Here is a 27,044-nt window from a genome sequence, read left to right as displayed (position 1 = left end):
AAAACATATCAAATTACTGTTGGAATCTCAAACTCCTTTTCTATTTGGATTTTGAAATCTTCTCTCTTTTCTTCCTTTTCACTTCACCAGTATACCCACCTTGTAGCTGTCCCCTTCTCAATGCTTTGAACCCCAAATCGCTCCTTGTGGATAGCCAAAGCTTCACCGAAGCGCCCAATTTGCTTTCGCACTTGAGAAGGATCAACATCATAGAAAGTCGGCAAAACTATTTGATTTAGCTTCTCCCTGCTTTCAAATTTTAACAGAACAATGGTGAATGACATGGAGCTAAATCAACTTTCCGAAATTACTAGCAAAGCTCCTGATGCTGCAGCGAAGTAGTCCGTAAGTATTATTCCAACAATGCCACAAGATTCCCGTTTAGGGAAAAGGACGGCGATGCTCCAGTCACCCGTCGCATTCGATTTATGGGAAGAAACTGGTTGACGCAGTCCTGATCATGCTCTTCTTCCTTATCAATTGATATAAGGGTTCTTTTTCCATCCCGGGGCTTTTCTTAATTTTGGGGGACTTTGGGTAGGGTAATGGGTAATGTTTAAGTGAACGGGGTTAAAAAATTGGGATGTGTCTGTTTAATCCCATGCCGCCACGTGGCACTCAGTCCAAAATAAGGGTATATTTGTACCATAGTATAACGGCAGGGTCCGAAATAACCACTTAGTGAAACAAAGGATATATTCAAACTATTTTCAATAGTACAGGGGTATACTTGGCCCTTTACCGTTATATTAATCAAACTAACTTTTCAACCATCATTTGATATTTTCTTCCCTTGTACTCAATATATAAAGCCCAACTAATATCTTAAGCTCAGTGTCTAGTCAAGTGACGTCACATAAAGGGGACCACGAGTGTAATTTGTTTGGCGTGCAATGTTGGAGTACCTCTTTTTCAAGGGCAAGCAGCAATCAAGCTGCTGAACCCAAACTGAAAGATACTTTCCGTGTCCAGTGGAGCTCTATGTAGGCTTTAGTTTGGTAACTCATGAGGAACTGAGCAGAACCTACTTGGATTGAATTGGTATGCAGCCCTCTCAATGCATCCTAGTCTCTGTCCTGTGGATGGTGAGCTTGTGTTCTTAACATTTAGTATTACTCAAACCTTTTTCCGTTTATGTGAGTCAGAGGGGTCTTCTCTTCTCTGTTGTGCTTTCATGCAGCCAATTCTAGTGGACATACAGAGGTCTTTATGTTTATACTAAGTTTGGATGGAACTGGGCATCTCTTCCTTTTCTAGCTATGGAGTATTACTTCGCCTATCCAAACCCTTCTCCTTTGAGATGGCTTTTGATTATCATCTTTTTTTCATTTCCATAAAATCAGGAGAACGCATAATGGATTATATGAATTTGGATGATAGATCAATTGGGATGTTTTGGGTTGTGTCCTACACAATGGCCCAGCCTGCTTGTGAAACTGTGATGCACTGGTTAACCTCCGCTGGGGTTACTGAGCTTTTACCTGGACCAAATTTGCAGTCTAACGAGAGGTTAATGGTGATGCGTGAAGTTAGCCCGCTGCCAATATCATTGTTATCAGGATTTTCCACAAATTTGTGCTTGAAACTGGCTTTTCAGATGGAAGAATCAATGTTTTCTGGACAGGTACTGACTATGGTTTCCTCCTGTTGGTCTTTTACCAAAATTAAAAAGAAGAAAGTAATTTACTTTCTTCAAGCTTATGGATCTCAAGATCACCGATCAATTCATCTACATGCCTTCTATATATATATATATAAAGTTTAGTACTCAAGAGCAATACTATACGATTTTGTCAACAGATTGGTAGGTCTCCCTTGTCCACTCTTTCTTGTGGTTTTATTTGCTTTGATCATGTTGTTTGGGAGGGATATTATCCGTTCACATTTACTGCAGCTTTATTATCATACTAACTCCACTCTGACTGAGAGCAAGCCAGTATTTCCCCGTTCCCTTTTTCTTTTGAAGGTTCATTGTACCTGTTGTGAATGCTTAATATCATTCTATCATTTCATTGCAGGCTGTGCCTAGCATTGCTGTGGTTGAAACATACTGTAGGTTGATGCTCATTTCTCCCCATTCGTTGTTTCGCTCACTCTTAACTGTAACTTCTCCTCTTTTCCCTCCTAATATTCCTTCTTTGGTATTTAATTTTTTGGCATGCCACTGCATTTTCTCCGGAACTACATTCATTGTGTTAATCCAGTAAGCGAAAGAAACCTCCTGAGAATGTCACTACTGGTTATGTGCCAAATTTGCTATAATATCTGTATATGGTTCAGTACTATTTTGCTTCGTAACAGTCTAAACGGCAAATGCTATTGTTGAGTTACTCCACCAAATATAACTTATCAATTGGATAGAGTTCTCTAATTTCAGACATCACACTCTAGGTTGAGAACAAGTATTTATGAAGAATTTGTTGCTTGCTCCTCTCACTGTGTCTCCATTAAAAGTCTGAAGCGAAATCCTCAGATGAGTTGCATGGCCCCAAAACAATGTTTCTTTGTATTTTAGGCCTTCAACTAGTTGAATGTATTAAATTCATCAAGGAATAAAATACCATGATTGGATAGGCACAAAGCATTCTTTGATGGTATTTTACCATTATGAAAGGTGATGGCTAGCATTGTTTTTAAAAGCGAAAAGCACAAAAAATTGACGAGATACCTAGGACTTTGAAGTGAAAAGCGAGAAGTAAAGCGCAGAATTCACGACATTAAAAGAATACCAGACATTTATGAATTCAGTACTATAATGATTAGCCTGCAATTACAGTAACTAATTTTTAGTATCTGATTTACAATAACATTGGTATTAATCTTACTCCTCAAAGTTGAGATTCAAAGAACAGACCCCTTCTTATAGAGATCGCTTTGCCTGTCGTTGTTTGAAGTGCATGGTTTCAGTGATGAAGTGATAACCCTTGCTTTGCATCGCTTCATCTCTTTAAGCTACAAACCGATGGCTTTTAATAACACTGGTGGCCACTCAGGCTGTACTATGCAATGAGTTTTTACTTCCCAAATATTATCTGAAATTTAAGCTGGTGTTTCATGAAAGCGCTTCACTGAAAGAGATGGTATTTTACAGGTTGTAAACACTTTAGAGTTGATGCTAGTATAAGAATTTGCCGAAGATCAAAATAAGCTGAAATTTCATAATGATTTTTGATTGTCTTTGCATCACTGACATTAACAATCATTCTCTATCTTGTAGATATAAGAATTGTTTTTGGGGCTATAATATTTTGAATGGTTTCGGTGTGCCTTTATGCAATGAATATGTTACATGTGTGGCACTTTAAGTGCTTATTCAGTCAAGTAGCAGAACTTTTGTCCTGCTGTGCGATGTCATTAGCTTGTCCTCGCCCCTAGTAAGCATAAAACTGGAATTTTCTCTTAGTCTCCATAACACACATTTTATGAGTTATTTTTACTTATCCGACTTGATCATCTCTTTGTTATTAATGTACGAGCTATTTATTGTTACCATTATTACTATTAGCCATCTTTGTCGTACTACTACTAGGTAGAGAGAATCCAAACCAATTTATTATTGCTGTAAGCAAGATTAGATATTTGGTATTAGTCGCAGATTCACATTAATGGCTATTCCAAATTATCCCCTTTTAATGTCAGTGTCTATACAATGTAATATACCAAATTATATATTTTTGAGTATTTTTGTTTCTTTTCGGATTAGTTGAGAATCTTTTCTTTTTCCTCTTAAGATTTTGAGCAAAGAGTTATTATATTCATAATGCTGCTGCAAACGCGAAAAGCATAAGTGGTCCACATCAAGAAATGTAAATTTAGACATCGGAAAGTGTGTATATAGAAATTGTCGGCTTAAGACATTTGTATTCATTTTCTTCAACCTGCTCTCCTTTTTTTCTCTATTTTTCCACACGATATCAAAGCTTTGGCGAGAAATTATGTGATGGATCGTGAAGATATTGTTGTCGTGCAATTTTATGACGGTCACATCTGATTGAGGTTTTGTTGTCTTCTGTGAGCTGCTGTTCTCAAACCAGCAGCACCATCAGTTTTTGGACATTTGTGAAAGCATAACTCAAGAAATGAGCTACCATGGAACCTCAACTTACTATAGTAGGAACCTCGACACGCCTCGAGAACCGTCCGAGATTTGCCCACATGTGCCAGTGAGTGCAGCATATTGGACTACTTTCATCCCATGACTCCAGCACTCTGTTGATCGACTTATAAGTTTGATTCAACTCATTCTAATTTCATCTCTTGTCAGTGCAAAAGACCCTAGACCAATGAAGGCCCAAGAGCTTATCAGCGAGATTTTCTCAGTGAGTGAAGGTCACAAGCCAATTCCCCAATGTCTATTAAACTAAGGTGGTAGTGCAGAAAAGGTTAATTCACTCTGGGATTGGTAGTCCCAGGGGACTTCACTATTTCTTTCTGCACGGTGGAAATGGACTAAGATTTTTGCACTTGCACAGCTGATTTTCAGAAGCTTTTGACTGGTTTTTCATATTTTTTTTTAATTTAATTTTAATTTTTTAAAATTTTTTTCCGGTTGCTCAGAATTTCTCTACGAGTTTGTCGTTGTCTCTCACTCTGTGATCAAAATTTTGGCATTATTTTGGTCGACTTGATCTTTTGACTCTACGCTAGCCAATTCTAGAATTTTCTGGCTGCCAGAGACCTAATTAAGCAGCCTTCAATCTATTATTTTGGGTGTTTATCGCATTTCTCAGCCACTGCTAGTCACTTTTCCGGCATCTTAGAAGTTGAGTCATTGTGGTAACCCTTTCCATTCAATTTCCAGTATCCTTCAATGAGTATCGGACGGTTATCAGATTAGCTGTTTTCATTATGGTGAATTTCCAATTTCCCACAGCTTAATAAGCATGCTCGTTCCTCTGAAGAGCAAATGCTTACTGAATGTGTTTAGTTGGCTCAATCAGGCCCCTGTATCTAGCTGTGAGAACTTTTTGGATTGTGTTTTCTCCTTAGCTTTAGATTAGTTTTTGTATATGAGCAGACACCATCAAGCAGTATTGTAATTTTTGTATCTTTACTCTGCATCTTCTTGATGCTTATTAATGATAATTCCTTGGTTCTTCAAACAAAAACAATGTTTGGGGTTGGTTTTATCTATTTTGTTAACTTTAATGATGATATTTAACATGTGCTGGGTTTTATTAATGCAAGGCCGTTCTATGTTGTTTTCATCTTCCAGACATTTTGTACAGAAATACAAATTTATTTTGGGGTCTTTAGTCGTCTTTTTTGTAATTATAATGCACCAGGAATCTTTTCAGTTTCAGTAGTTTATGAGTTCTCGTGAAATTCATCAGACCTCCTGCCTTTGTACGGATCTTAATAAATGAGATAGTTAGAGGAACAATGAGCATCTTATTGAGACCTAGAAGAAGATGGCTCAAATCGGGACCAAGTTGAATCAAACAAAAGTAGTGAACGCCAGCCAACTGCTGTAGCGATATTCTTCAGCTCGTCTCAAATCGACAAAGATGGCGTGGAATCAACAGTTAAAACAGTAGGAAGTGGCTAGAAATGAGATTCCTTATTTGTCGACTATTGTTGAGGTCAAAGACATTAATGGAGTGAATGAAGAAATCCTGAAAGATGAAGAACCTGAAGCTAAGGTCAGCGAAGAAGGATGATAAAATGGGTGCTAAGCATTGCTCCTAAAACTAAGACCATTGCTCCTAAAACTAAGGTGATTGGCATTACAGGTTAGAAAATAAACCAGAAGAAGGGAAAGCAAAAAGGTGTGGGAGTATTAGAGGAATTGGGAGAAAAGAGGGTGAGAAGGGTTGGGTGGATAAAGGGATCGACCAGGAATATGGGGATTTTGGTATACTCGAAGAAAATGTATCTGGAGAAGTAAACTGAAATAAGTTACAAAGATTGAGAAACCTATTTTGCACGAGAGGTATTTTCCAGCATTTCTGAAATAATGCCATAAGTAAAAGATGTCTATGATGGAGTTAAGGAAGTAGTTACTCAACTTCATCGAGAAGGAGGGTGGATGTTGGGGTTATTTCAAAGTTCAACAAAAGTAACTAATATGTCGTGTGCGTAGCAGGCAACTTTTAACATATTGAAGGGCTGCAACAATGTCATACTGCTGTAGGAACGGGTTAGGACTAGGAGACTTGGAGGTAAGAGAGGAAGCAGAGGAGGATTATGTAAGGGCAAATTTAACTGAGAGAGGTATGAAGTTGGAGACAGGATGAGAGAGGCCAGTTGTGAAGTGTGGACAGAAAAAAGAGATCCATTTTTTGATTTATTTCATCTATTCCATGACCGGAACAGGGGAGGATCACAAATATAGGACATATTTTGTTAAGCAGCATTATCGAAGACATATTTAAGTAAATAAATGTGTGCTTTCTCTTGCTTAAGCTTTTAGGAGATGGTCAGGCCATTCAGTAAGTATTATTGCCTATCCTACACCCTACACCAACATGACTCAATGCAAGTGCCTTTCCTTTTCTTTTAAATAAAATTAAGTAGCTTCATTACACAGTCTTACTGTAGCATAGGCCTTCCTCGGGCTTTGTCCTTCACCTGTAGGCAGTGACTTCCTTTCATTATCCCCTCTGCAAACTGTGTAGTTACTATACTAGTCAGTTTTAGTACCAGAATAGCGACGTTATTGTAGAAGCACTTAAGTTCCATATTCTGTCGTTTAGTGGGTTGTTCATCTTTTGATGGGTAATCGGTGTAATATGTTAGTGAATTTCCTCTAGTTTCTTGCTAATTCGGATTAATTGTGGCTTCCCATTATGGAATGCTGCTAAGATTTCTTTGTAGGCAGTTTCATTTTCTTGGTAGGAGACTTGGTTAGTCTAACTTGTGTTTTTGTTTGCACACTTTCCTACTGGAGTTCATTACGTTTTGCTCTTGATGCAAACTTCTATTGCAGCATCTGACATCGAGGAATCCCACCACATTGACCAAGCCTGGAAACACGATCTTGGTGTTTGAAATTCTTAACTATCGTTTCCTTTCACTCTACAGGTTAGTGAAGTTACTCATCTTGGGAATTCATCAGTTTCTTCTCTATTATCTATATTCTCTACTTATGTGACTGACGATCAATGTTGCTTTTACTAAAGAATAGTACATTCGCATTTGTACATATAGATAGCATTACCATCTTTTTGCACCTCCTCAATTGTTAGGATTCTGTAACTTGATTCTCTAAATAACTGATAAAAAATAAAGTCAATAAACTTCTTCCCTTTTCTAGGTATCAAGGCAAGAGCAAGACCTTGATGTATGATGTCACCAAAATGATTTCTACACTGAAGGGGAAACGTGGAGATCATCGCATTTTCCGATTGGCTGAGAATTTATGTATGAATCTGATTTTGTCGTTGAGAGATTTTTTCTATGTGAAGAGGGAAGGGAAGGTAGGAATATTTCTCCAGCTGAAATTTTGTGAATGCTCTGTACTCAAATTATAACTTTTTCTGAGCTACTCAATGCATATGCAGGGTCCAACTGAGTTTACTGAGACTTTAAATAGAATAACAATTGTTACTCTTGCAATCATAATCAAAACTCGTGGAATCGGGGAGTTTGATCAGTTACTGTATCTTCAGACAATGCTAGAACAGATTCTAGCAACTAGCCAGCATACCTGGTCTGAGAAAACTTTGCACTACTTTCCTTCAATTTTACGCGATGCTTTGAGTGGGCGAATGGATAAAAGGGGCTTGGCAATCCAAGCATGGCAGCAGGTACATGAAATGGTTCCTCTTCGTACGAATTATCTGAAGCTTTAAACTTTTTTCTCTCTTAGGTGCATGTTTCTTTGTGTTTTATGGGTTTACTTATTCTTCATACGTTTCCGCATGTCACTTTGGTAGAAAAGGTCATGACAGATGTTGAGCTCATGAAATGGAAGGAAAACCCGAGTCAAGAAAAGTTTGCATTTAAGTAGAAAAAGAAGAGAAGGGTTCTAAACTGCACCTCGATAGTCTTAAAAGTATCAGTAGAAAATATGACCCGAAAGGACAAAATATCTCATCCTAGATACATAATTTGCGAGTGCTAAAAGATTTTTGAAATTTTTTTCCGTGTTCTAAAAGTCGATACAGAATGATGAAGCTCATTCCTTAATCTAACTGGTTGTTTATTACTCCCTCTATTCCATATTATGTGTCACCATTTCCTTATCAGTCCTTCCAAAAAGAATGGCACATTTTTCATATTTGGAGACAATTTAACTTGAAATTTCCCAAATTTATCCTTAACGACATGCTTCTTAGACACATATATGCTATGCCATGTTTAAGGCCACAAATTTTAGAGGTCTTTTTTTTCTTTCTTAAATTTGGGTGCCTAGTCAAAACTCAAACGCCAGCACATAATTTGAAAAAGCGAAAGTACTTATTTTACTCAAGTTATTAATATTTATTCAGAATTACCTGTGCATCTCATACGGTTGCCAGTTTTAAATGCTAAATGTTTGCTTAAGCCCTAACATATTTACTTGATGCCATGAAGAGCCTGTGTGATAATTTTTATCAGGACTTAAAGCTGAACAAATTAAGCAATTAGATTTTGGATGTGTTTGACAGTGTAAAATGGAAATCACTTACCACATTAAGTGCCAATTAAAACCTTTACAGCCTCAACATCGTCCATAAGTAGAGATTTAAATAGCAAAATTCTAAGTAACCAGATGATCATTTATTAAGGGAAGTGAAGTACTTATTAAATTTATGGTTGTTGGTTGCATATTAAATCATAGAGAACAGCTCAAGTTTGCATTTAGTGGTAGTATTCCGTATTGGCTAGTCAGAACTCCCATGTGCAAAAGATGAAAGTAGCAGAAATGAGGATCTTGAGATGGATGAGTGGGTGTACCAGGAGTGATAAGATTAGGAATGAAGTTATTCAGGACAAAGTGGGAGTGGCCTCCGTGGAGGACAAGATGGGGGACTCAAGGTTCGGGCACGTTAAGAGGAGAAACATTGATGCTCCTGTTAGGAAGTGGGAGAGGTTTGCCATGGCGGGTTTGAGAAGAGGTCGAGATAGGCCAAAGAAGTACTGGGGAGAGGTGATTAGGTTGGACATGACACTCCTTCAACTTGCTGAGGACATGACCCTTGATAAGAAGGTGTGGAGGTCGAGGATTAGGGTAGAAGGTTAGTAGGTAGTTATAAGTTTCTCCTTTTCATACCAGTAGATTTAGTAGCACTCATGTAGCTTCATATTCTTAAATCTATGTTACGTCATATTGTTGAGTTCGCTTCAATTATCGTTTATCCCTGTTGTCACTATTTGGTACTACTTGTTCTTCTTCACTTGTGGGAATATAATGGGTTTGTTGTTGTGGTTGTTGGTAGTATTCAGTATCCAGACTTTTATCTTCTGCGCCCGACATTCAAAGGTTAATTTGCTTAGTTACAAATGTTTCAGATTTTGAACTTGAGCCGTTAGTATCAGTTCTATCAAGCAGAAGCTGTAATCTTAATGATTGAATTTATTCCCAGCTGCTTTGTGAGGAGTCAAATTGCTAATGAGTGATCTCCTGAAGTAAAGAAGAATAAAGAAAGGAAAAGAGTATGATTTAAGACGATAGGTTTATTTGTTGTCATTAAACAGTATGGCTCCGCGAAAAATAATAGACCAAATATTCATGAATTTGAGGCTTTTTGCAAACCACTGGCAAGATGTTTCCTGTATAAGTTTGCTCGTGTTGTTTTTCTGGAGAGCTTACAATTGACTTCAAGATGTTTTATCTGCAGGCAGAAACAACTGTTATCAATCAATGCACACAGCTTCTTTCTCCATCGGCTGATCCCACATATGTTATGACTTATATTAACCACAGTTTTCCTCAACACCGCCAGTATCTTTGTGCTGGTGCGTGGATACTAATGCATGGACATCCGGAGAATATTAACTGCATAAACCTTGTAAGGCTCGCCCTTGTTTTCCTCAAGTTATTAGAAGCTTTTGTGTAGTGATCATCTCATCGACTTCTTTCTCATATGGAGATATCCCTACTAAAACACATTTTTCTCGCATGACGGCGTTCCTGCTAATAATTGGATACAGGGACGTGTCTTGAGGGAGTTTTCTCCTGAAGAGGTGACTGCAAATATTTATACAATGGTAGATGTTTTGCTTCATCATATTCACTTGGAACTACAGCGTGGACATCCCTTGCAGGTTTTGTCGTACTCCTTTCTTATTGATTCTCTAGACCTATCAAGTTTTCACGGAGTATTGACCCTCCTTGCTTTGCTTTTTTCTAATGTCTTCCTCTTTTCATTCCTCAGGATCTTATGCTAAAAGCATGTGGAAACCTTTCAATTTTCATCTGGACCCATGAGCTTTTGCCTCCAGATATCTTGCTACTTGCACTTATTGACCGCGATGATAATCCACATGCTTTGCGCATTGTAGTATGTTCTTTATGATCTTCCTCAATTAGTTTTCTGTCTTTATTAGTCTTAGTCAGTTGTGAAGAGCGGTGTAAGCCTATGATGCTTAATTTTCCGTTAATGATTTATTGTTATCTGCTTATAATATTCTTTTGACGGCATCTTCTCCCAATATAATCAGGGGAAATGGTATTTTGACATCATGTTTTTGTCATCTGTTGTAGACTCCGTAGTTTGGTGCTGTTTACACTTTCATTCTTACGCTATAGTGTTATGAGGACAAAGGGATAATTCTAGCTTGCTTGAAGAAGGCATCATCTTTGTTAAATGGACATTGGGTCTAACACAACCCCAAAAGCTAGCTCAAGAGGTGAGGATTACCCAAGTCCACAAATCCTATTCATTGTCGATGTGGGACTCAATACCCCCTCTCACGCCCAGGACTGGACATCTGGAGCGTGGACAATTATGGGGGCCCAACATTCGAAAATAGGGATAGGTTCTGCTCTGATACCACTTGTTAGGACCGAAAAAAGTCAGGTGTCATGCGGAAGCTAGTAAAGCAAACCTTCAACGACGATAAATCAGACAACAAAAGAGAAATCTACCAAAAGAGACGCAAACATTTAACGTGGTTTGGTCAACTGACCTACGTCCACGGCGGAGATGAGCAATCCACTATAATAAAAAGAGAGTACAAAATATCGAGAGAACAACCTCACAAAGAGGCAAACACAAGTGACACACTAACACTTATCCCATAAAGTTCTCCCCCTAAACAAGACTCTCAAGCCCCCTATGGCTACATTGTGGATGCTACTGAAGAGAAGGACAGATCTTCAATTAATAGAACTCCAAACCTTTTTCTACAAGAAAAAGGGACTAGCCAAATATGGAAGAATTATATTTTCCTTCTAAGAAAAGAAAAACCCAATTATGGTAAATATGTTGTCCTTTCCTTCATGAGATAGGAAAACCAATTATGGTAAGAAAATCTGGACAAACACCTAACAATTCTCCCCCTTGGCTTGAATTTTCTGGCAAAATAAACTTGATCAACCTTCTTCGCATAGCCTTCAACAGGGTCGCATCTCCAAATCTACACCACAAAGTTTGTCTCAGCGTGCGTAGCATGCCGGTCAAATTTCTCAGACAAAATTACGATTTTCGTCAAATGTGTTGCGGCTAGAACTGAACCCGCCAAGATGAACCTGTCTTGAACCTCGCTCTGATACCAATTTGAAGGATTGAAATACCCCGAAGAACAATTTAGGCACAAGCAAAAAATTCAGCAAAAGCTATATAGAAGAAATTTATTAAACTAGGGAGAGAATATGGTAGGAGGCTTTTTCACAACTCATAAACTCTTGAATCTCTCTACATCGTAGCTACCTCTCCACAATAGAAAATATGTAGTAGCACCCTATTTATAATACTACAAAATCAAAAACCTATTCCAATATAAAATTGGTAAACAAAACCTAACTAGACATGAATTAAATAAACTACCAAATATCAAATCCTAGACAACTTAGGAATACTAATTAATCATGGTTTAATTTCCAACAGCCTCCCTTAAACCAAGATCTTCAAACTTGAATATGCCATAAGTAACATCAAGTCTTGTAGAAGTCAAGTACCTTAGACTCTCCACCAATTTCCTAAAATATGTAGCATCAACAAAATCACTAGTATCATCTTTAGTTAACTTCAATTTCTCTTCAATATTGGTCATATATGATTTGGATATAACCTTGGTAAATTCCTTCAAAATATCATCAACATATTTTTCCTTTACTTTGAAATCATCTACTTCTCTAATTGCCTTGTGGTTGGTCTCGTACACAGATTCAACTCCAATTAGCCATTCTATAGGTTGTAGAGTAATGCCGTTAATAGATTTTTCTTCTTGCTCCTTGAAACATGTAATCTCGAATAATAGCACAAAATTGATTACATCTTCAATATCTATAATCATGTGTTGTTCTGGTTCTAGATCCCAAACTATATTCACCTCAATCTCATGCAGATCATCAAAGACTTTTTCTTGATGAATTATCTTGCTTTTTCGTTAATAGGTTCATCTTCAATACTATCAAATAACTTTTCAGGTGAAACACCAACCTCTTTCGGACGAACGTCCCTTGCAACCAAATCTTCCTTTTTAACAACCAGAGAAATTTTTGGCAGATCAATTTGAATATTATTTGACTTCCCTTCGCATTCAATAGAATTTCTATCACAACAAAAATTACATGTACCTTTTTTTTTTTTGATAAGGTAAATTGTATTAATCAAAAGGGAGAGAACTCCTGTATATTGGAAGTATACCAAAAAGTAGAGAATTTACATCAGAATATGATTCTCTACAAAGGACGCCCAATCTTCTATACAAGTAGGGGCTATATGAGTGCACCAAAAAGCGATCAACGATAAAAGACTATTCTTAAGATGTGAAAAAGGAGACTCAATCCCCTCAAAGGCTCTCCTATTTCTCTCTCCCCCAAACTATCCACATGAGAGCTAACGGGGCGAACTTCCACGCCTTTTGCTTTCTTCTTCTACGGAAACCGGCCCAGCTATATTACATTTCCTTTACAGTGCTTGGCATCACTCATTGAACACCAAAAAGATTCAGGATTGCCCTCCACAAAGCCGAGGACACAGGGCAATGCAATAAAAGATGATCAAGTTCTTCCCCTGAGCTTTTACACATGTAGCACCAACTAACATGTGTAATTCCTCTCTTTTGCAGATTTTCAGCAGTCAAAATCACTCCCCTCGCCGCTAGCCATGCAAAAAAGCACACCTTCATGGGCGCCTTAGGAATCCAGATCGAGGAGCATGGAAAAGTGGCCTCCTCTCTCACCAACATACTCTAGTAAAAGGACTTTACGGTGAACAAACCATCGCCACGCAAACCCCAACTCCAAGAATCACAAGATGGTTGGGGCTTGTCTTACCTTCTCTTATTTTCTCCTCTGTTTCTGAATTTTGGCCTTCTTGATTTATTTTCGTCATCTTTGATGTGTCTTCTTTTTCTTTTGGTTGATCATCTTTTTCTTGTGATGCCTCCTCCAATGTCTCATCTTTCTGTTGATTCAATGATCTCTCATATGTCACCAATTCACCTTCTAAATCATCAAGTCCGAGAGTACTAAGATCTTTGGTAGCCTTAAGGATAACTTTCTTGTTGCTAAACTTTAAACTTAGAGACTGCAATATTTTTTCAACAATTTTAACTTCTTCCCATACTTCTCCATTGGTCCTTAGACTATTGACTATTTCTTCAATTCTTGTAAAAAATTCTTTGATAGACTCTGTTGGTGTCATACGAGCCAACTCAAATTGACTCTTAAACTCTTGCAGTTTCTCCTTCTTTATGTCAACAACTTTTCGATATGACTTCACCAAGATTGTCCAAGCCTCCTCTGATGACTTTGCATGCAAATATTTAATGCAATTCGACCTTGATGGCGAGATAGTAGCGTGCCTTATAATCTAAATGTCTCTTCTTCTCCAATTGCGTAGCTGCATCACCTGTCAATGTTGTGCCTTCTAGGGGTTCCTCAAATCCTTCATCAATGGCGATACCAAATTTCAAAATTATTTTTGCCTTCAAACACAAAAACGGGACAATTAGGTAATAGAGTATCTATATGTTTGTTGGATCTCCTATCGGCTCTGACAGAATCTCACACAGGCTCTGATACCATGTCAAATGGACATTGGGCCTAACTCAATCCCAAAAGCTAGCTCAAGAGGTGAGGATTGCCCAAGTCCATATAAGGATACCACACATCCCATTCATTGTCGATGTGGGACTCAACAATCTTCTCTTTGGCTATGATGTTTTACTGTCTGTCTAGCTGATCGAACTGTAATTTGTGATAGGGAATTGCTAAATTCCAACCTTCTTATGTTTGGGCTATTGGAGCTATCTTCAACAATTAAAAACTGGGGAGAAGAACTAAATGAACTGCGAACAAAAGTTCTAGCTCTGGTTTTCTACGAAATCAAAGTATACTCATTTACTAAAAATGAATAATTTCAGCAGCATTTGATTAGTATGAGATTCCAAGCCTACCGGTCAGGAATCTCATTCCTCTGTATCATCCAAGACAATTCATAAAAGAATTCTCTGTCCAGCTGATCGAACTGTAATTTGTCATAGGGAATTGCTAAATTCCAATCTTCTTATGTTTGGGCTATTGGAGCTATCTTCAACAATTAAAAACTGGGGAGAAGAACTAAATGAAGGGCGAACAGAAGTTCTAGCTCTGGTTTTCTACGAAATCAAAGTATACTCATTTACTAAAAATGAATAATTTCAGCAGCATTTGATTAGTATGAGATTCCAAGCCTACCAGTCACGAATCTCATTCTTTTGTATCATCCAAGACAATTCATAAAGCAGGCCTATCTGGTTTAACGTCTGAAGATGTACAATATTATGATCTCAAGGTGTCCCATAACACTATTCTGGAACATTGGTTCTTATTGCTGTTGACATAAACACCTTTTAAGTTTTCTGCTCCTCTAGCATCTTACATGTCCAACCATAGGTTAACAAGGTAGGTGGTGACTTTGTTAATTATTTCAAGTCTATAACTCTAAGTGGTTCTTTCTCCTAATGATTGGAATGTGTCTTTCCTTTTATAGAAAGTGGATTAAATACCTGTTGTTTTGGTTCATGCTACTGTGGTAGAAGCAACTATGAGCTATCCTCTGACATATTGAAACAAGTTAACTTCTATCTTTTCCTTTCCGAGTATGACAGAAAGACGAATTTTGTGGTAAGAGCATGAAAGTTATGGAGTTGCAGTACCCAGAGAGGGACATTGCACTTCTACAGAGAATTGCTGGGTCAACAATCATATCTCATTCTTGTTCATTTTGCCTTGAATAAGAGAGAAAGTCTCTTTACTTTTGACAATAAGAGAGAAAATTACAAGTGTTAGTGTCACGACCCAAAATCCATCTAGTCGTGAATCGTGATGGCACCTAACCCAACCCGATAGGTAAGCCAAATAACATTCGACACAACTCAAATGAGAATAATAAGAGCCAATGAGTAAAACTTCCGTACAAAATCTCAAGGATTGGTAGTACAAATCATGAGCTTTTAAGACATACAATTTACAGAGCTGGTACGAAACAAATACATCATTTGTCCGAAATATACATAAACAGATATGCAAATCTAAAGCTACCAAGGACAAGTGGCAGCTATGACCAAAACGCATGTACATCTTCAATGCAAGCTCCCGCCATACACAACATCAACTGCAATATCTGCACGCAAGGTGCAGAAGTGTAGTATGAGTACAACCGACCCATGTACTTAATAAGTAATGAACCTAACCTCAAGTTCAAAGCAGTGACGAGCTCGGAAGATAGTCAGAGTCCAACATCAATAATCAATAATAACATGAGATATGTTAATGTCAGAAACAGTAAACAACTCAAAATAATATTATGCTCAGCTTGGTCACAATTACGGGAGAATAGACATGTTTTTCAAGTATGACAGTCAAGTCCAAATTTTACCACCGAAATCATTTAAACATGAGTTTATCAAAAGAACTGCATTTTTTCAATTCATAACATCAGATAAGAATTTCCGTTTACCATTTAGTATGGGGAAAGTATATCTCTATGCCTACATGTCAATATCCATGTCAAATCATCAATTATCATATGCCGTCTAGCATGAGGAACATACATCTCTATGCCTACATGTCAAATATACATGTCAAATCATCAATTATCATCATAGTGAAACCATAAAAAATAACCACACTTAGCACATTCACGGTGCCTGGCCCAAGGCCCTCACCAACACACACAACACTTAGCACTGTACAGGTGCCTGGATTAAATGCCCATCACTAAGGCAGGTATATCAAAAACAGTGTGCCTGCGCCCACTGTTGGCATGCCAGACTCCGGAAGGGTGGATTATGCCCAACCGTTAATCATAATCACTAAGCCCAAATAGTGGGCTTGGTGCACGCGTCACCCCAAATCAATAACACTTAGCCCAATATGAGCCTGACGTACGCGTCACCTTAAAATCAATACCAAATCTGCTCTATTTGGGCCAAACTCAGTCATTAACCGTTTAAGTCTCAAATAAACACATCTCACAATACTCAGTTCAACAGTGTTACACATAGGAGGCATCAACATGTGAGGAATCAAATAAGAAAGTACTGAGACAGAGATGTCATACACGGATGTAGCATCATGACCGAGAACATGTGTACAATTAGAGCAAATAGCTCAGAACCGACAAGAATAGCCCTATCAAGACTCAAGCAGGTAGCACATAGCCTAGACATGATTTCTAACATGATCAGAACTCAATTGTTCATACAGGTCTAGAAAACACGGATATAACAAGGCATGATAGCAAAACAATCCCATAATAGCCTAAAAGCCACCTATAATCATGAACACTCTAGTGACGCCCGTCACCTAGCGTGTACGTCACCCCAATACCTCTCATATAATATAGTTTCCAGGGTTAAATACCCTCAAATCCACGTTTAGATATATTACTTACCTCGAATATGCCAAATCAAATTAGAGCAAGCCAAACAACACTTTAGATACGCCATCCCGCGTGATTCAACCTCCGAATGGCTCAAATCTAGCCAAAAGCAAATTAAAACATCAAATAATGCCATAGGAAATAAACCCAAAGCGATAAAGGTCGAATCTTTAATCAAATACTCAAAGTCAACCAAAAATTCAACTCGGGCCCGCACCTCGGAACCCAACAAAACTCACATATTCCGACAACCCATTCAATTACGAGTCCAACCATACTAATTTCACTCAAATTCGATTCCGAATCGATGTTCAAATCTCAAATATTCACTTTAGAAAAATTTAGGTAAAACCCCACAATTTCTCTTTTAAATTCATCAATCAAATGCCAAAATCGAAGATGGAATCACGAAATATAATGAAAACCCGATTCAAAGACACTTACCCTAATCCATGTGGTGAAAATCCTCTCCAAAATCGCTCAAATCCGAGTTCTCCAACTCAAAATGTGATAAAATGAACAAACCTTCGAAATATATAACATCTGCCAGCATTTCCGCGTATGCGGTCACTTAGTCGCATCTGCGACCTCCGCTTCTGCGGTTCTCGTCTCGCATTTGCGAACGTGCGACCTCTTACAATTTCTCGCATCTGCTGACCCATAGCCGCATTTGCGGCTCTGCAAGTGCGTTCCGCATCTCGCAGAAGCGCTCCCGCATCTGTGCCAAAACCTCCGCCAAAGCGGAACTCCTTTGGACACCTCCCCTTCGCAGAAGCGACCACTCCATCCCATAAGCGAGTCCGTACCTGCGACCATATCTGTGCAGGTGCGAAGAACCAACACCAGAACTGCCCAACATGCTCAAAATAATCCGAAACACTCCCGAGCTCCTCGGGACTCCGTCCGAACATAACAACAAGTCCCAAAACATAACACGAACCTACTCGAGGCCTCAAATTACGCATTACAACATCAAAATTACGAATCACACCTCAAATCAAACTTAACGAACTTATGAACTTTCAACTTTCAAAACTTGTGCTGAACCTTATCAAATCAACTCGGAATGTCCTCGAATTTTGCACACAAGTTCCAAATGACATAACAAACCTATTCCAACTCCCGGAACAACAATCCGAATGCGATATCATTAAAGTCAACTCGCCGTAAAACTTATGAACATTCCAAACCTTCAAATTGCCAACTTTCGCCAATTCGTGCCAATACCTTCTAGAGCCATCCAAATGTAAATTCGGGCATACGTCCAAGTCTAAAATCACCATCCGGACCTAACGGAACCGTTTGAACTCTGATCCGGGGTCAAATTCACAAAAGTCAAACTTGATCAACTCTTTCAACTTAAAGCTTTCTAGTTGATAATCATTCTCCCACAAAAATCCCGAATCACCCGAAAACCAAAACGACTCTTCACACAAGTCATAATACGTCATATGGACTCATGTCCTCGAACCACCGAACGGAATGCAAATAATCAAAACGACCGGTCGGGTCGTTACAATTAGAGTGAAGACTACATTTTTGCGAGCTGGCAAAACAATGATTTCACTCATATAGGAACAAAATCCAGTGTCTCATAGGATGACCTTTTTTTTGCTTTCTGTGCAAGTGGTTCATTCTTGTTGTGAACCTGACCGTGATCATAAGAGCTTTTCATTCACATTCATAAATATGATGACTTTCAAATGTTATAAGTAGTTCTTTTGCAATTTATTGAAATAGTGATATATTTGGTACATCAAAACGTCCTCTTTTTCTTTCTCACTTTTCGACACCTTTTGTTCAAATTCCAAACAGATTAACTTACTTGACAGTAAGGAGCTCCAACAAAGAGTAAAACTTTATCTCATAAATCGTGGCCCACCTGAACATTGGCTTTCTTCTGGACCTTTCAAGCGTGTGGAACTGCAGAAAGCTCTTGGAAACTATCTGTCATGGAAGGAAAGGTAACAAATTGAACATTTTTTTTCCAACAAGTGGGTAACATCTTGGACAATATTATATGCAATCTAACGGTTCCTTGTAATTGCTGAATGTTTAGATATTAACAGTTGGATCAAGTATATATATGGTTGCAAAGTAGGTAAACATATCTCTATGTCGAATGTTTATTCGGATCTTCCCTAAGCATAGGTTTGTATCTGTAAGGCCTCATTTGTTTGCACTTAATGGGGTCTTAATCTTAATCATTCAGATCTCAGACATTAAGTGCACTTCTTTTTAAAGTGTGGATCTTAATTTTTTTTATAATGGTAACATGTAGTGTGGATCTTAATTATTCAGATATTAGTTATTAAGGGTGTTTGTTTTTTTATTTCACAATCACTTAATGGGTCTGAATGATTAAGATATATAACAAAGACTTAATTTCATTAAAATGTTATAATCCACATTCACTACTAACCGCCACCTAGGGCTGCTTATCGGACGGATTGGGCGGTTATTTACTCTTAACGGTTTGGCTTCTCGGTTATCTGCTTTTAAATGTATTAATCCACTAGCCACCCGATAAGATATCGGGCGGAGTGGTATCGGTTTAGCTCTTATCGGGCGGTTATCGAGCGATTTATCGGTCTAGTTCAATCTATATAGCGTGCATTAGTTGTTTCCTAATTCAGAATAGGAAATTATACATTGAGTCCAGACATACATGTCTGTTAACGCCTACATAAGAATGATGTAGTGTGTCATGTGTTGTAGAGTGAAAAAAGCAGAACACATTGCATAGAGAGTGGCAACCATGATAAGGTTACTATAAGATGTTGGACAAGGACAAAGATAGGTACAATTATATCCTTTAAGGAGGTCTGATGGTGTATGACTTCTTATGAAGTACTAATTACTAAAACTTCCTTCTATTTAGTGGAATATGTGTGTTACAGAGAATGTTTGAATAGTTCAAGCAAGGTGACACAACTGTTCTAAGGTTAAAGTGTACATCTGTCAACTGTCATGAGAGGCGCTAAGCTTAGTATCACATGAGCTTATGAGAAGATGAGCTGAGTGTCAAAGATATGACAGGATGACCGAGTGAGAATAAGTTACCATAAAGCTCTGAGACTATGTCTTTTTGGCTTTAATCCAAGTGGGGAACTCTATCATTGATAACTAGATCGGATGAGCATCTGTTGTTACGATCCCTAGACTAGGGTTAGAGATAGAGTACTGAAGTGGAAGGGTTTTTGATATATATATATATATATATATATATATATATATATATATATATATATATATATATATATATATATATTCTTAACGGCTTAACGGATTATCCGTTAAGAAAATTGAATAATCCGCCCCCACACCGATAAGCCGTTAATAAAAAAAGTTCAATCTATTCCTCGTCCGTTAAACCGTTAACTCGATACCAATAAGCCATTAAGCTTCGGTTTCGGTTTGGTTTTGAACACCCCTACCGCCACCACCGCCCACCATTATCACCTACCACTATGCACCACCCATAACTACTATACTAAACCACACCGACCACCACATCCTCAATCATAGCCGCCACTGCCTTTATTATCAACTACCACTACCCACCACCCCAGCATTATCAACTATTACCACCCACTAACCCCACCATTATTAACTAACCCCCACCATCATCTCAACCACATCCACCTACCCATCCACCTGAACTACCACCAGCTACTACCCCCACTGTCATCATCAGCTTTAACCGCCATTGTCCACCATTATAAACTATTACGACCCACCACCACCTTCTTCAATCACAACTACCACTACCAATCACCACTAGCTACTACGTAGAACCACCGCCATCAACCAAAACCACCGCCTCCAATCGGCATCCACAAGCACCGCCGTTAGCAATCATCACCACCAACTACCATATTATTTTTTAAAACATATTTTGTTAATGAAATATTAGATTAACTAATATATTATTTGAATTTTATATTTATTAATTTTAGATAAAGATAAATTTTATACATTTAGATGTTGTAAAAACAAACAGTCTTAATCATTTAGTATTTGGATATTGATCCACATCTTAATTTTCGAATGTGTATTCAAATTCCGACATTTAATCTTAATACACATCTTAATATTACGATGTGCATCCAAATTCAAACGTCTTAATCTTGAAAAAAAATAAAGGAGGCCTAAGTCAACATTTATTTTATCTAAAAGGGAGTAAGATACATTCATGGTTGTTGATATGCTTTTCAATGAGTAGAAATCTATTTTTAGAGTACATTTAGTTGACAGATGTGTTAAGCTGTGCTATCATTAGGATAACACTTCTATATTGCCACGACCTAAAATCTCACCAATGGTCGTGATGACACCTAACCTGCTTGCTAGACAAGCCAACACTCAACAACAACAATAGACTTCAATTATTAAGCCATTAACTGTTTCATGATATAAATAACAATGCAGGACATAAATCTCAAATCAATAACATAAATGCATAATCAAAAACAGGTATAAACTCGGCTACAATTGTCTAACAAATGCCTAAAACCCCGGTGTCACTACATCACAAGCATCTAATAAGAGTAACTAGTTTCAGCTGAACAATAACATCTGTTCGGAGAAGAAATACACAGAGAGAAATGAATAAGTACGGAAGGGGAACTCCATGTGTTGCGGATCAGATAAAGTAAGGTAGCTCACCACGAAGTTTCCAACAAACACTCCTAGGCAGCTAGATGGTACCACAAATACCTGCCCAGAACAACAACAAACCTAGTATAATTCCACAAGTGGGGTCTGGGGAGGGTAGTGTGTATGCAAAGTCGTAGACTTTACCCCTACCTTGAAGGTAGAGAGGCTGTTTCCAAAAGACCCCCGACTTTAGAAAAGATGAAAAGAAAGCAGTAGCAACAAACAGTAACAACAACAAGATATTAAGAAACAAGCGTAATGAACATGTAGTAATAGAGATTTACCAATAATAGAATACAAGGCTAACTACCAATCCTAGTGGTACAGGGAAGACACACACAACTACCTGCTAACCTTCTACGCTAATTCTCGACCTCCACACCTTCCTATCAAGGGTCATGTCCTTAGTAACCTGGAGCAACGCCAAATCCCGCCTAATCACCTTTCCCCAGTACTATTTTGGCCTACATCTACCTCTCTTCAGACTCACCGAGGCCAACCTCTCACACCTCCTCATTGGGGCATCTGTGCTTCTCCTCTTCACACGTCCAAATCATCCTAGCCTCGCTTCCCGCATCTTGTATTCCACCAAGGCTACTCCAACGCTGTCACGAATATCTTCAATTCTAAACTTATCAATCATGGTATGCCCACACATCTATCTCAACATCCTAATTTCTGCTACTTTCATCTTCTGGACATGTGAGTTGTTGACTGGCCAACACTCTGCTCCATACAACATGGTTGGTCTAACAACCACTCTGTAAAACTTACCCTTAAGTTTAGGTTGCACATTCTTATCGCATAGAACACCAGATGCGAGTCTCCATTTTACCCACCCCGCTCCAATACGATGTGTGACATCCTCAATCTCCCAATTTCCTTAGATAACATACCCAAGATACTTGAAACTATCTCTCTTAGGGATGACTTGTGTATCAAGCCTCACGTCCACGCTCGCTCCATCGATCTCATCACTCAACTTGCACTCTAAATGCTCCGTCTTGGTGCTACTCAACTTGAAACCTTTAGACTCCAGGGTTTGTCTCCAACCCTCCAGTCTTGTATTAACACTGCTTCACGTCTCGTCAATCAATACAATATCATCAGCAAATACATAAACCATAGCACCTCCCCTTGAATGTGGCATGTCAGCGTCCAACGCCAAGGCAAATAAAAATGGGCTAAGAGCCGACCCTTGGTGCAACCCCATCACAACTAGAAAGTGGTTCGGATCCCCTCTCTCTATCCTCAGTTGTGTTTTAGCTCCATCATACATGTCATTAATCAACCTAATGTAAGCCACAGGAATACCCCTAGCCTCCAAACATCTCTGTGAAAGAAGAAAAGAAGAAAGATGGTGAATGGAGTGCTTGATTATTCCCTCGAGCTGTTGGATTTAAATAACCTTCGACAGAAATACAGATAAGGAAAGACTACAATTACAAGCCTACAAAATCTCATTACTTAATTACAGGGATTTGTGTGATTACATGGATTTGTGTACTTTTCATATTTAAATAGTATAAATTCTTGCCATATTTAACACTCCCCCTCAAGCTGGAGCGTACAAGTCATATGCTCCTAACTTGCTACAGATATCGCCAATTCTGGATCCTCGGAGTGATTTTGTGAGGACATTTGCTAGTTGGTCTTTGGAGTTGACAAATCTCGTAACAATGCACCCGGACTCAATTATTTGTCGAATGAAGTGACAATCCACTTCAATATGCTTCGTTCTTTCATTTAATACTGGATTTGAAGCGATATATAATGCGGCTTGATTATCACAAATCAATTTCATCGGCTCGTCCCCTTCAATCTTTAACTCCTATAGAAGTTGCCTTAGCCATATAAGCTCGCAAGTAGCCAATGCCATAGCCCGATATTCTACCTCTGTGCTTGACCTAGCCACCACATCTTGCTTTTTACTTTTCCAGGATATTAGGTTGCCTCCAATTAAATTACAATAACCTGAAGTGGACCGTCTATCAAAGGGAAAACCTGCCCAAGCTGCATCAGAATACCTAACAATGTCTGCATGTCCCTTGTTTTCATCAATGAACCTTGTCCCGGAGAACCTTTGACATATCTTAGGATGCGAATTGCTGCATCCCAATGAGCGTCACAAGGTGATTGGAGAAACTGGCTAACCACACTTACAACAAATGAGATGTCAGGTCTCGTGATCGTAAGATAGTTGAGTTTGCCAACAAGTCTTCGATATCTTCCGGGATCTTTTAGAGGCTTCCCTTGTCCCGGAACAAGTTTAGTATTTGGATCCATGGGACGGTCCACGGGTTTGTTGTTTGCAGTTCAACATACCAGTGTCTTCCAAAATATCTAAGGCATACTTCCTTTGTGAGATGATAATATCGCTGCCAGATTGTGCCACCTCAATGCCTAGAAAATATTTTAGTTTGCCCAGAAAATATTTTAGTTTGCCTCTGGAATTGACTTGAAAGATGCTGCTTAAGTTGGATAATACCTTCATGATCATATGATGACAATATCATCAACATAAACAATTAGAAAGATACATTTGCCTTGAGATGAATGCCCGTAGAATACTGAATGATTAGCTTCTGTTCGGTCATTCCATATTGTTGGACAACAGTTCGAAAATGGCCAAACCATGCCCTAGGAGACTGCTTAAGACCATAAAGAACCCCCCCCCCCCCCCCCAACCCCCCAAGCAACAAACCCTAGTGGTTGCTCCATATATACTTCTTCAACAAGTTCTGCATGAAGGAATGCACTCTTAATGTCCAACTGAAAAAAAGGCCAATGATTCATCATTGCCAAAGAGATAAGAAGACAGACATATGCCATCTTTGCAACTGGTGAAAAAGTATCACCATAATTAACGCCATACACCTGAGTATACCCCTTTGCAACCAATCTTGCTTTAAGGCGATCAACCGCTCCGTTTGGACCTACCTTAACTGTAAACACCCATCGACAACCAACTGTGGTTTTCCCTTCAGGTAAAAGGACTATCTCCCAAGTACCGTTATCATGTAAGGCAGTCATCTCTTCAATCATAGCCTGACGCCAACCTGGATGGGCCATTGCTTCTTCCACTGTCTTTGGAACCTTGACAATGGATAAGGTAGTAATAAAGGCATGATATGAAGGTGATAAACGATGATAACTTAAAAAGGTATAAGTGGGAGTTTGATTGGCAGTAGTTCTAGTACCTTTTCATAAAGCAATGGGAGATAAGCGACATCCGATGAGTGCTCAACCGAAGCATGAGACATTGCTGGAGAAGGCAATGAGTCACTCGGCGGGCTTTGTGTACCTGTATTAGGATCAGAAGCATCAGCTGGAATAGTAGGTTGAGAATTAGGTCTGAGGGCGTCTAGAATAAACTTGGAGTGGTGGAGCTGGAGTTGGAGGCGAAAAAGTTGGAACCGGGAGAACTATGGATATGGCTGATTTAATGCATTAGGAGAAAAGTATGGGGACGTCTCAAAAAATGAAACATATGCTGAGATTAAGTACCTATTTTTATAGGGATCAAAGCATTTGTATCCATTTTGTAGACGAGAGTACCCTAAACAGATACATTTGATAGCCTTTTGCTGAAGTTTGTCTTTTCCCGGGTAAGGTTATGAACAAAACAAGTACAGCCAAACACACATGGAGGAAGTGGGAATATAGGTTGTTCTAGATAAAGCACGGAGTGTGGACTCTTGTACTGCAAAACAGGGGAGGTTACTATTAATTAAATAACAAGCAGTAATAACTGCATCACCCCAAAAACGTAAAGGAATATGATTGTGAATAAGTAATGTCCGAGCCGTTTCAATGAGATGTTTGTTCTTTCATTCTGCAACTCCATTTTTTTGTAGAGTATGTGCACAAGAAGACAAGTGTAATATACCTTGTGATGACATAAAGGAAGAAAGAGAAGAACATAAGTATTCTCGGGCATTATCACTGATTAATTTCTTTTTGGAAACACCAAATTGATTGCCAATCTTTGTACAAAAGTTCTGAAAAATAGAGAACAATTCAGATATGTTTTTCATTAAAAATAATCAAGTGCACCGAGAATAGTCATCAATAAATGTAATAAAATAATGAAATCCTAGTGAAGAACTCATACGACTTGGACCCCATATGTCCGAGTTAACAACTTCAAACATAGAGGAAGACCTATTATTGACACGCTCTGGAAAGAAGCACGAGTGTGTTTTCCAAGATGACATGACTCACATTCTAACAAAGATGAACTAGATAGACTAGGGACCATCATCTGCAGCTTTGAAAGACTTGTACAGACCGAGTGACTCATGTCCTCTTCCAATCACTTGTCTCGTACTCCGGTCCTGCACAAAAACAGAATCCTCAGAGAAGATTACAAGACGCTTGAGGTTCTTGGTTAATTTACCAATGAAAATAAGATTATACGGACATTCAGGTGCAAAAAGAATTGAAGTTAAAGGTAAAGAAGGTAGTGGGTGAGCTGCACCTATTCCTTTGATAGCAATCTTTGATCCATTAGCTAAGGTAATAGTAGAAAAGATAGATGGAGATTAGGACAGAAAGAAAATTTTTGTTACCAGATATATGATCACTAGTACCAGAGTCAAGAATCCATGGTCTAGGAAAGGAAGACTGTGCGGCACAGGCAAAAGAGTTACCAGGTTGCGCTGTGCAAGCTGTAGATGAGGTAGATGATTGTTGCTTTGATGCCTGATACCGAAGATAATCATTATAATATACTCTAGTCAAAGTGATAGAGTGAGATGATCTATCCTTGACATCTGGTGTAGGTAGAATACCATCTCCACTATGAGCCACATTGATTGCATGTCGAGGACGATCATTGTTACGTGGAGGCTTACCATGAAGCGACCAACAAACATCTCGTGTATGTCCTCCCTTATCACAGTATGTGCAATGTGCAGTGCTTTTCCCCTTTCCTTTTCTGGTTCCATTTTGAAATTTTTTAGTTTGTATGGCCATTATAGAAGTATCATATTAGTTTACCTCAAGTGTAGATGTGGTGCGTAACAATTTAGCAGATACTTCCTCCTAGGTAGAAACGGATGCGCTAGCAAGAATTTGGTCTCGAACTGAGGAGAGATCAGATCTTAATTCAACCAAGGTTAGAACCATAAAAAATCTATCTCTCTGTCTCTCCTGATCATCCAAGTTGACAGTAAAAGGCATAAGAGAATCAAATTGATCCTTAAGGATTCTACCTGACTAAGATAACTTGCCATGTCTTGTTGATTCTGTTGCAGGTGGACAATGTCTGAAACTACCTTGTAAATAAGTTGTATGTCATTTGTATACAAGGTTTTGGCATTGTTCTAAACCCTGCAACATGTCTTATATGACTGAAAAAGATTAAGTAACTTACTGTCAAGAGAGTTCCATAGAAGACTGCATAATTGAGCATCTATTTTA

At 38.5% G+C, this 27,044-nt stretch overlaps 1 protein-coding gene across 2 annotated transcripts in view; it reads left to right on the top strand.

The window, feature by feature from the left end:
* Window positions 1-27,044, top strand: part of LOC109243622 (mediator of RNA polymerase II transcription subunit 23) — a 65,692-nt gene that overhangs the window by 25,128 nt on the left and 13,520 nt on the right. For both annotated transcript variants that reach the window (XM_019410583.1, XM_019410584.1), the window contains exons 8-16: window positions 1,344-1,624; window positions 2,019-2,102; window positions 6,929-7,023; window positions 7,256-7,418; window positions 7,503-7,748; window positions 9,765-9,935; window positions 10,078-10,191; window positions 10,302-10,427; window positions 18,777-18,925. In XM_019410583.1, the coding sequence (XP_019266128.1) occupies window positions 1,344-1,624; window positions 2,019-2,102; window positions 6,929-7,023; window positions 7,256-7,418; window positions 7,503-7,748; window positions 9,765-9,935; window positions 10,078-10,191; window positions 10,302-10,427; window positions 18,777-18,925 (1,429 nt within the window). The remainder of the gene's footprint in view (window positions 1-1,343; window positions 1,625-2,018; window positions 2,103-6,928; window positions 7,024-7,255; window positions 7,419-7,502; window positions 7,749-9,764; window positions 9,936-10,077; window positions 10,192-10,301; window positions 10,428-18,776; window positions 18,926-27,044) is intronic.

The sequence above is a fragment of the Nicotiana attenuata genome, unplaced genomic scaffold (genome assembly GCF_001879085.1).
Source record: "Nicotiana attenuata strain UT unplaced genomic scaffold, NIATTr2, whole genome shotgun sequence".
NCBI lineage: Eukaryota > Viridiplantae > Streptophyta > Magnoliopsida > Solanales > Solanaceae > Nicotiana > Nicotiana attenuata.
The sequence above is the reverse complement of the archived record's forward strand: the minus strand, read 5'-3'. Positions and strand labels throughout refer to the sequence as shown.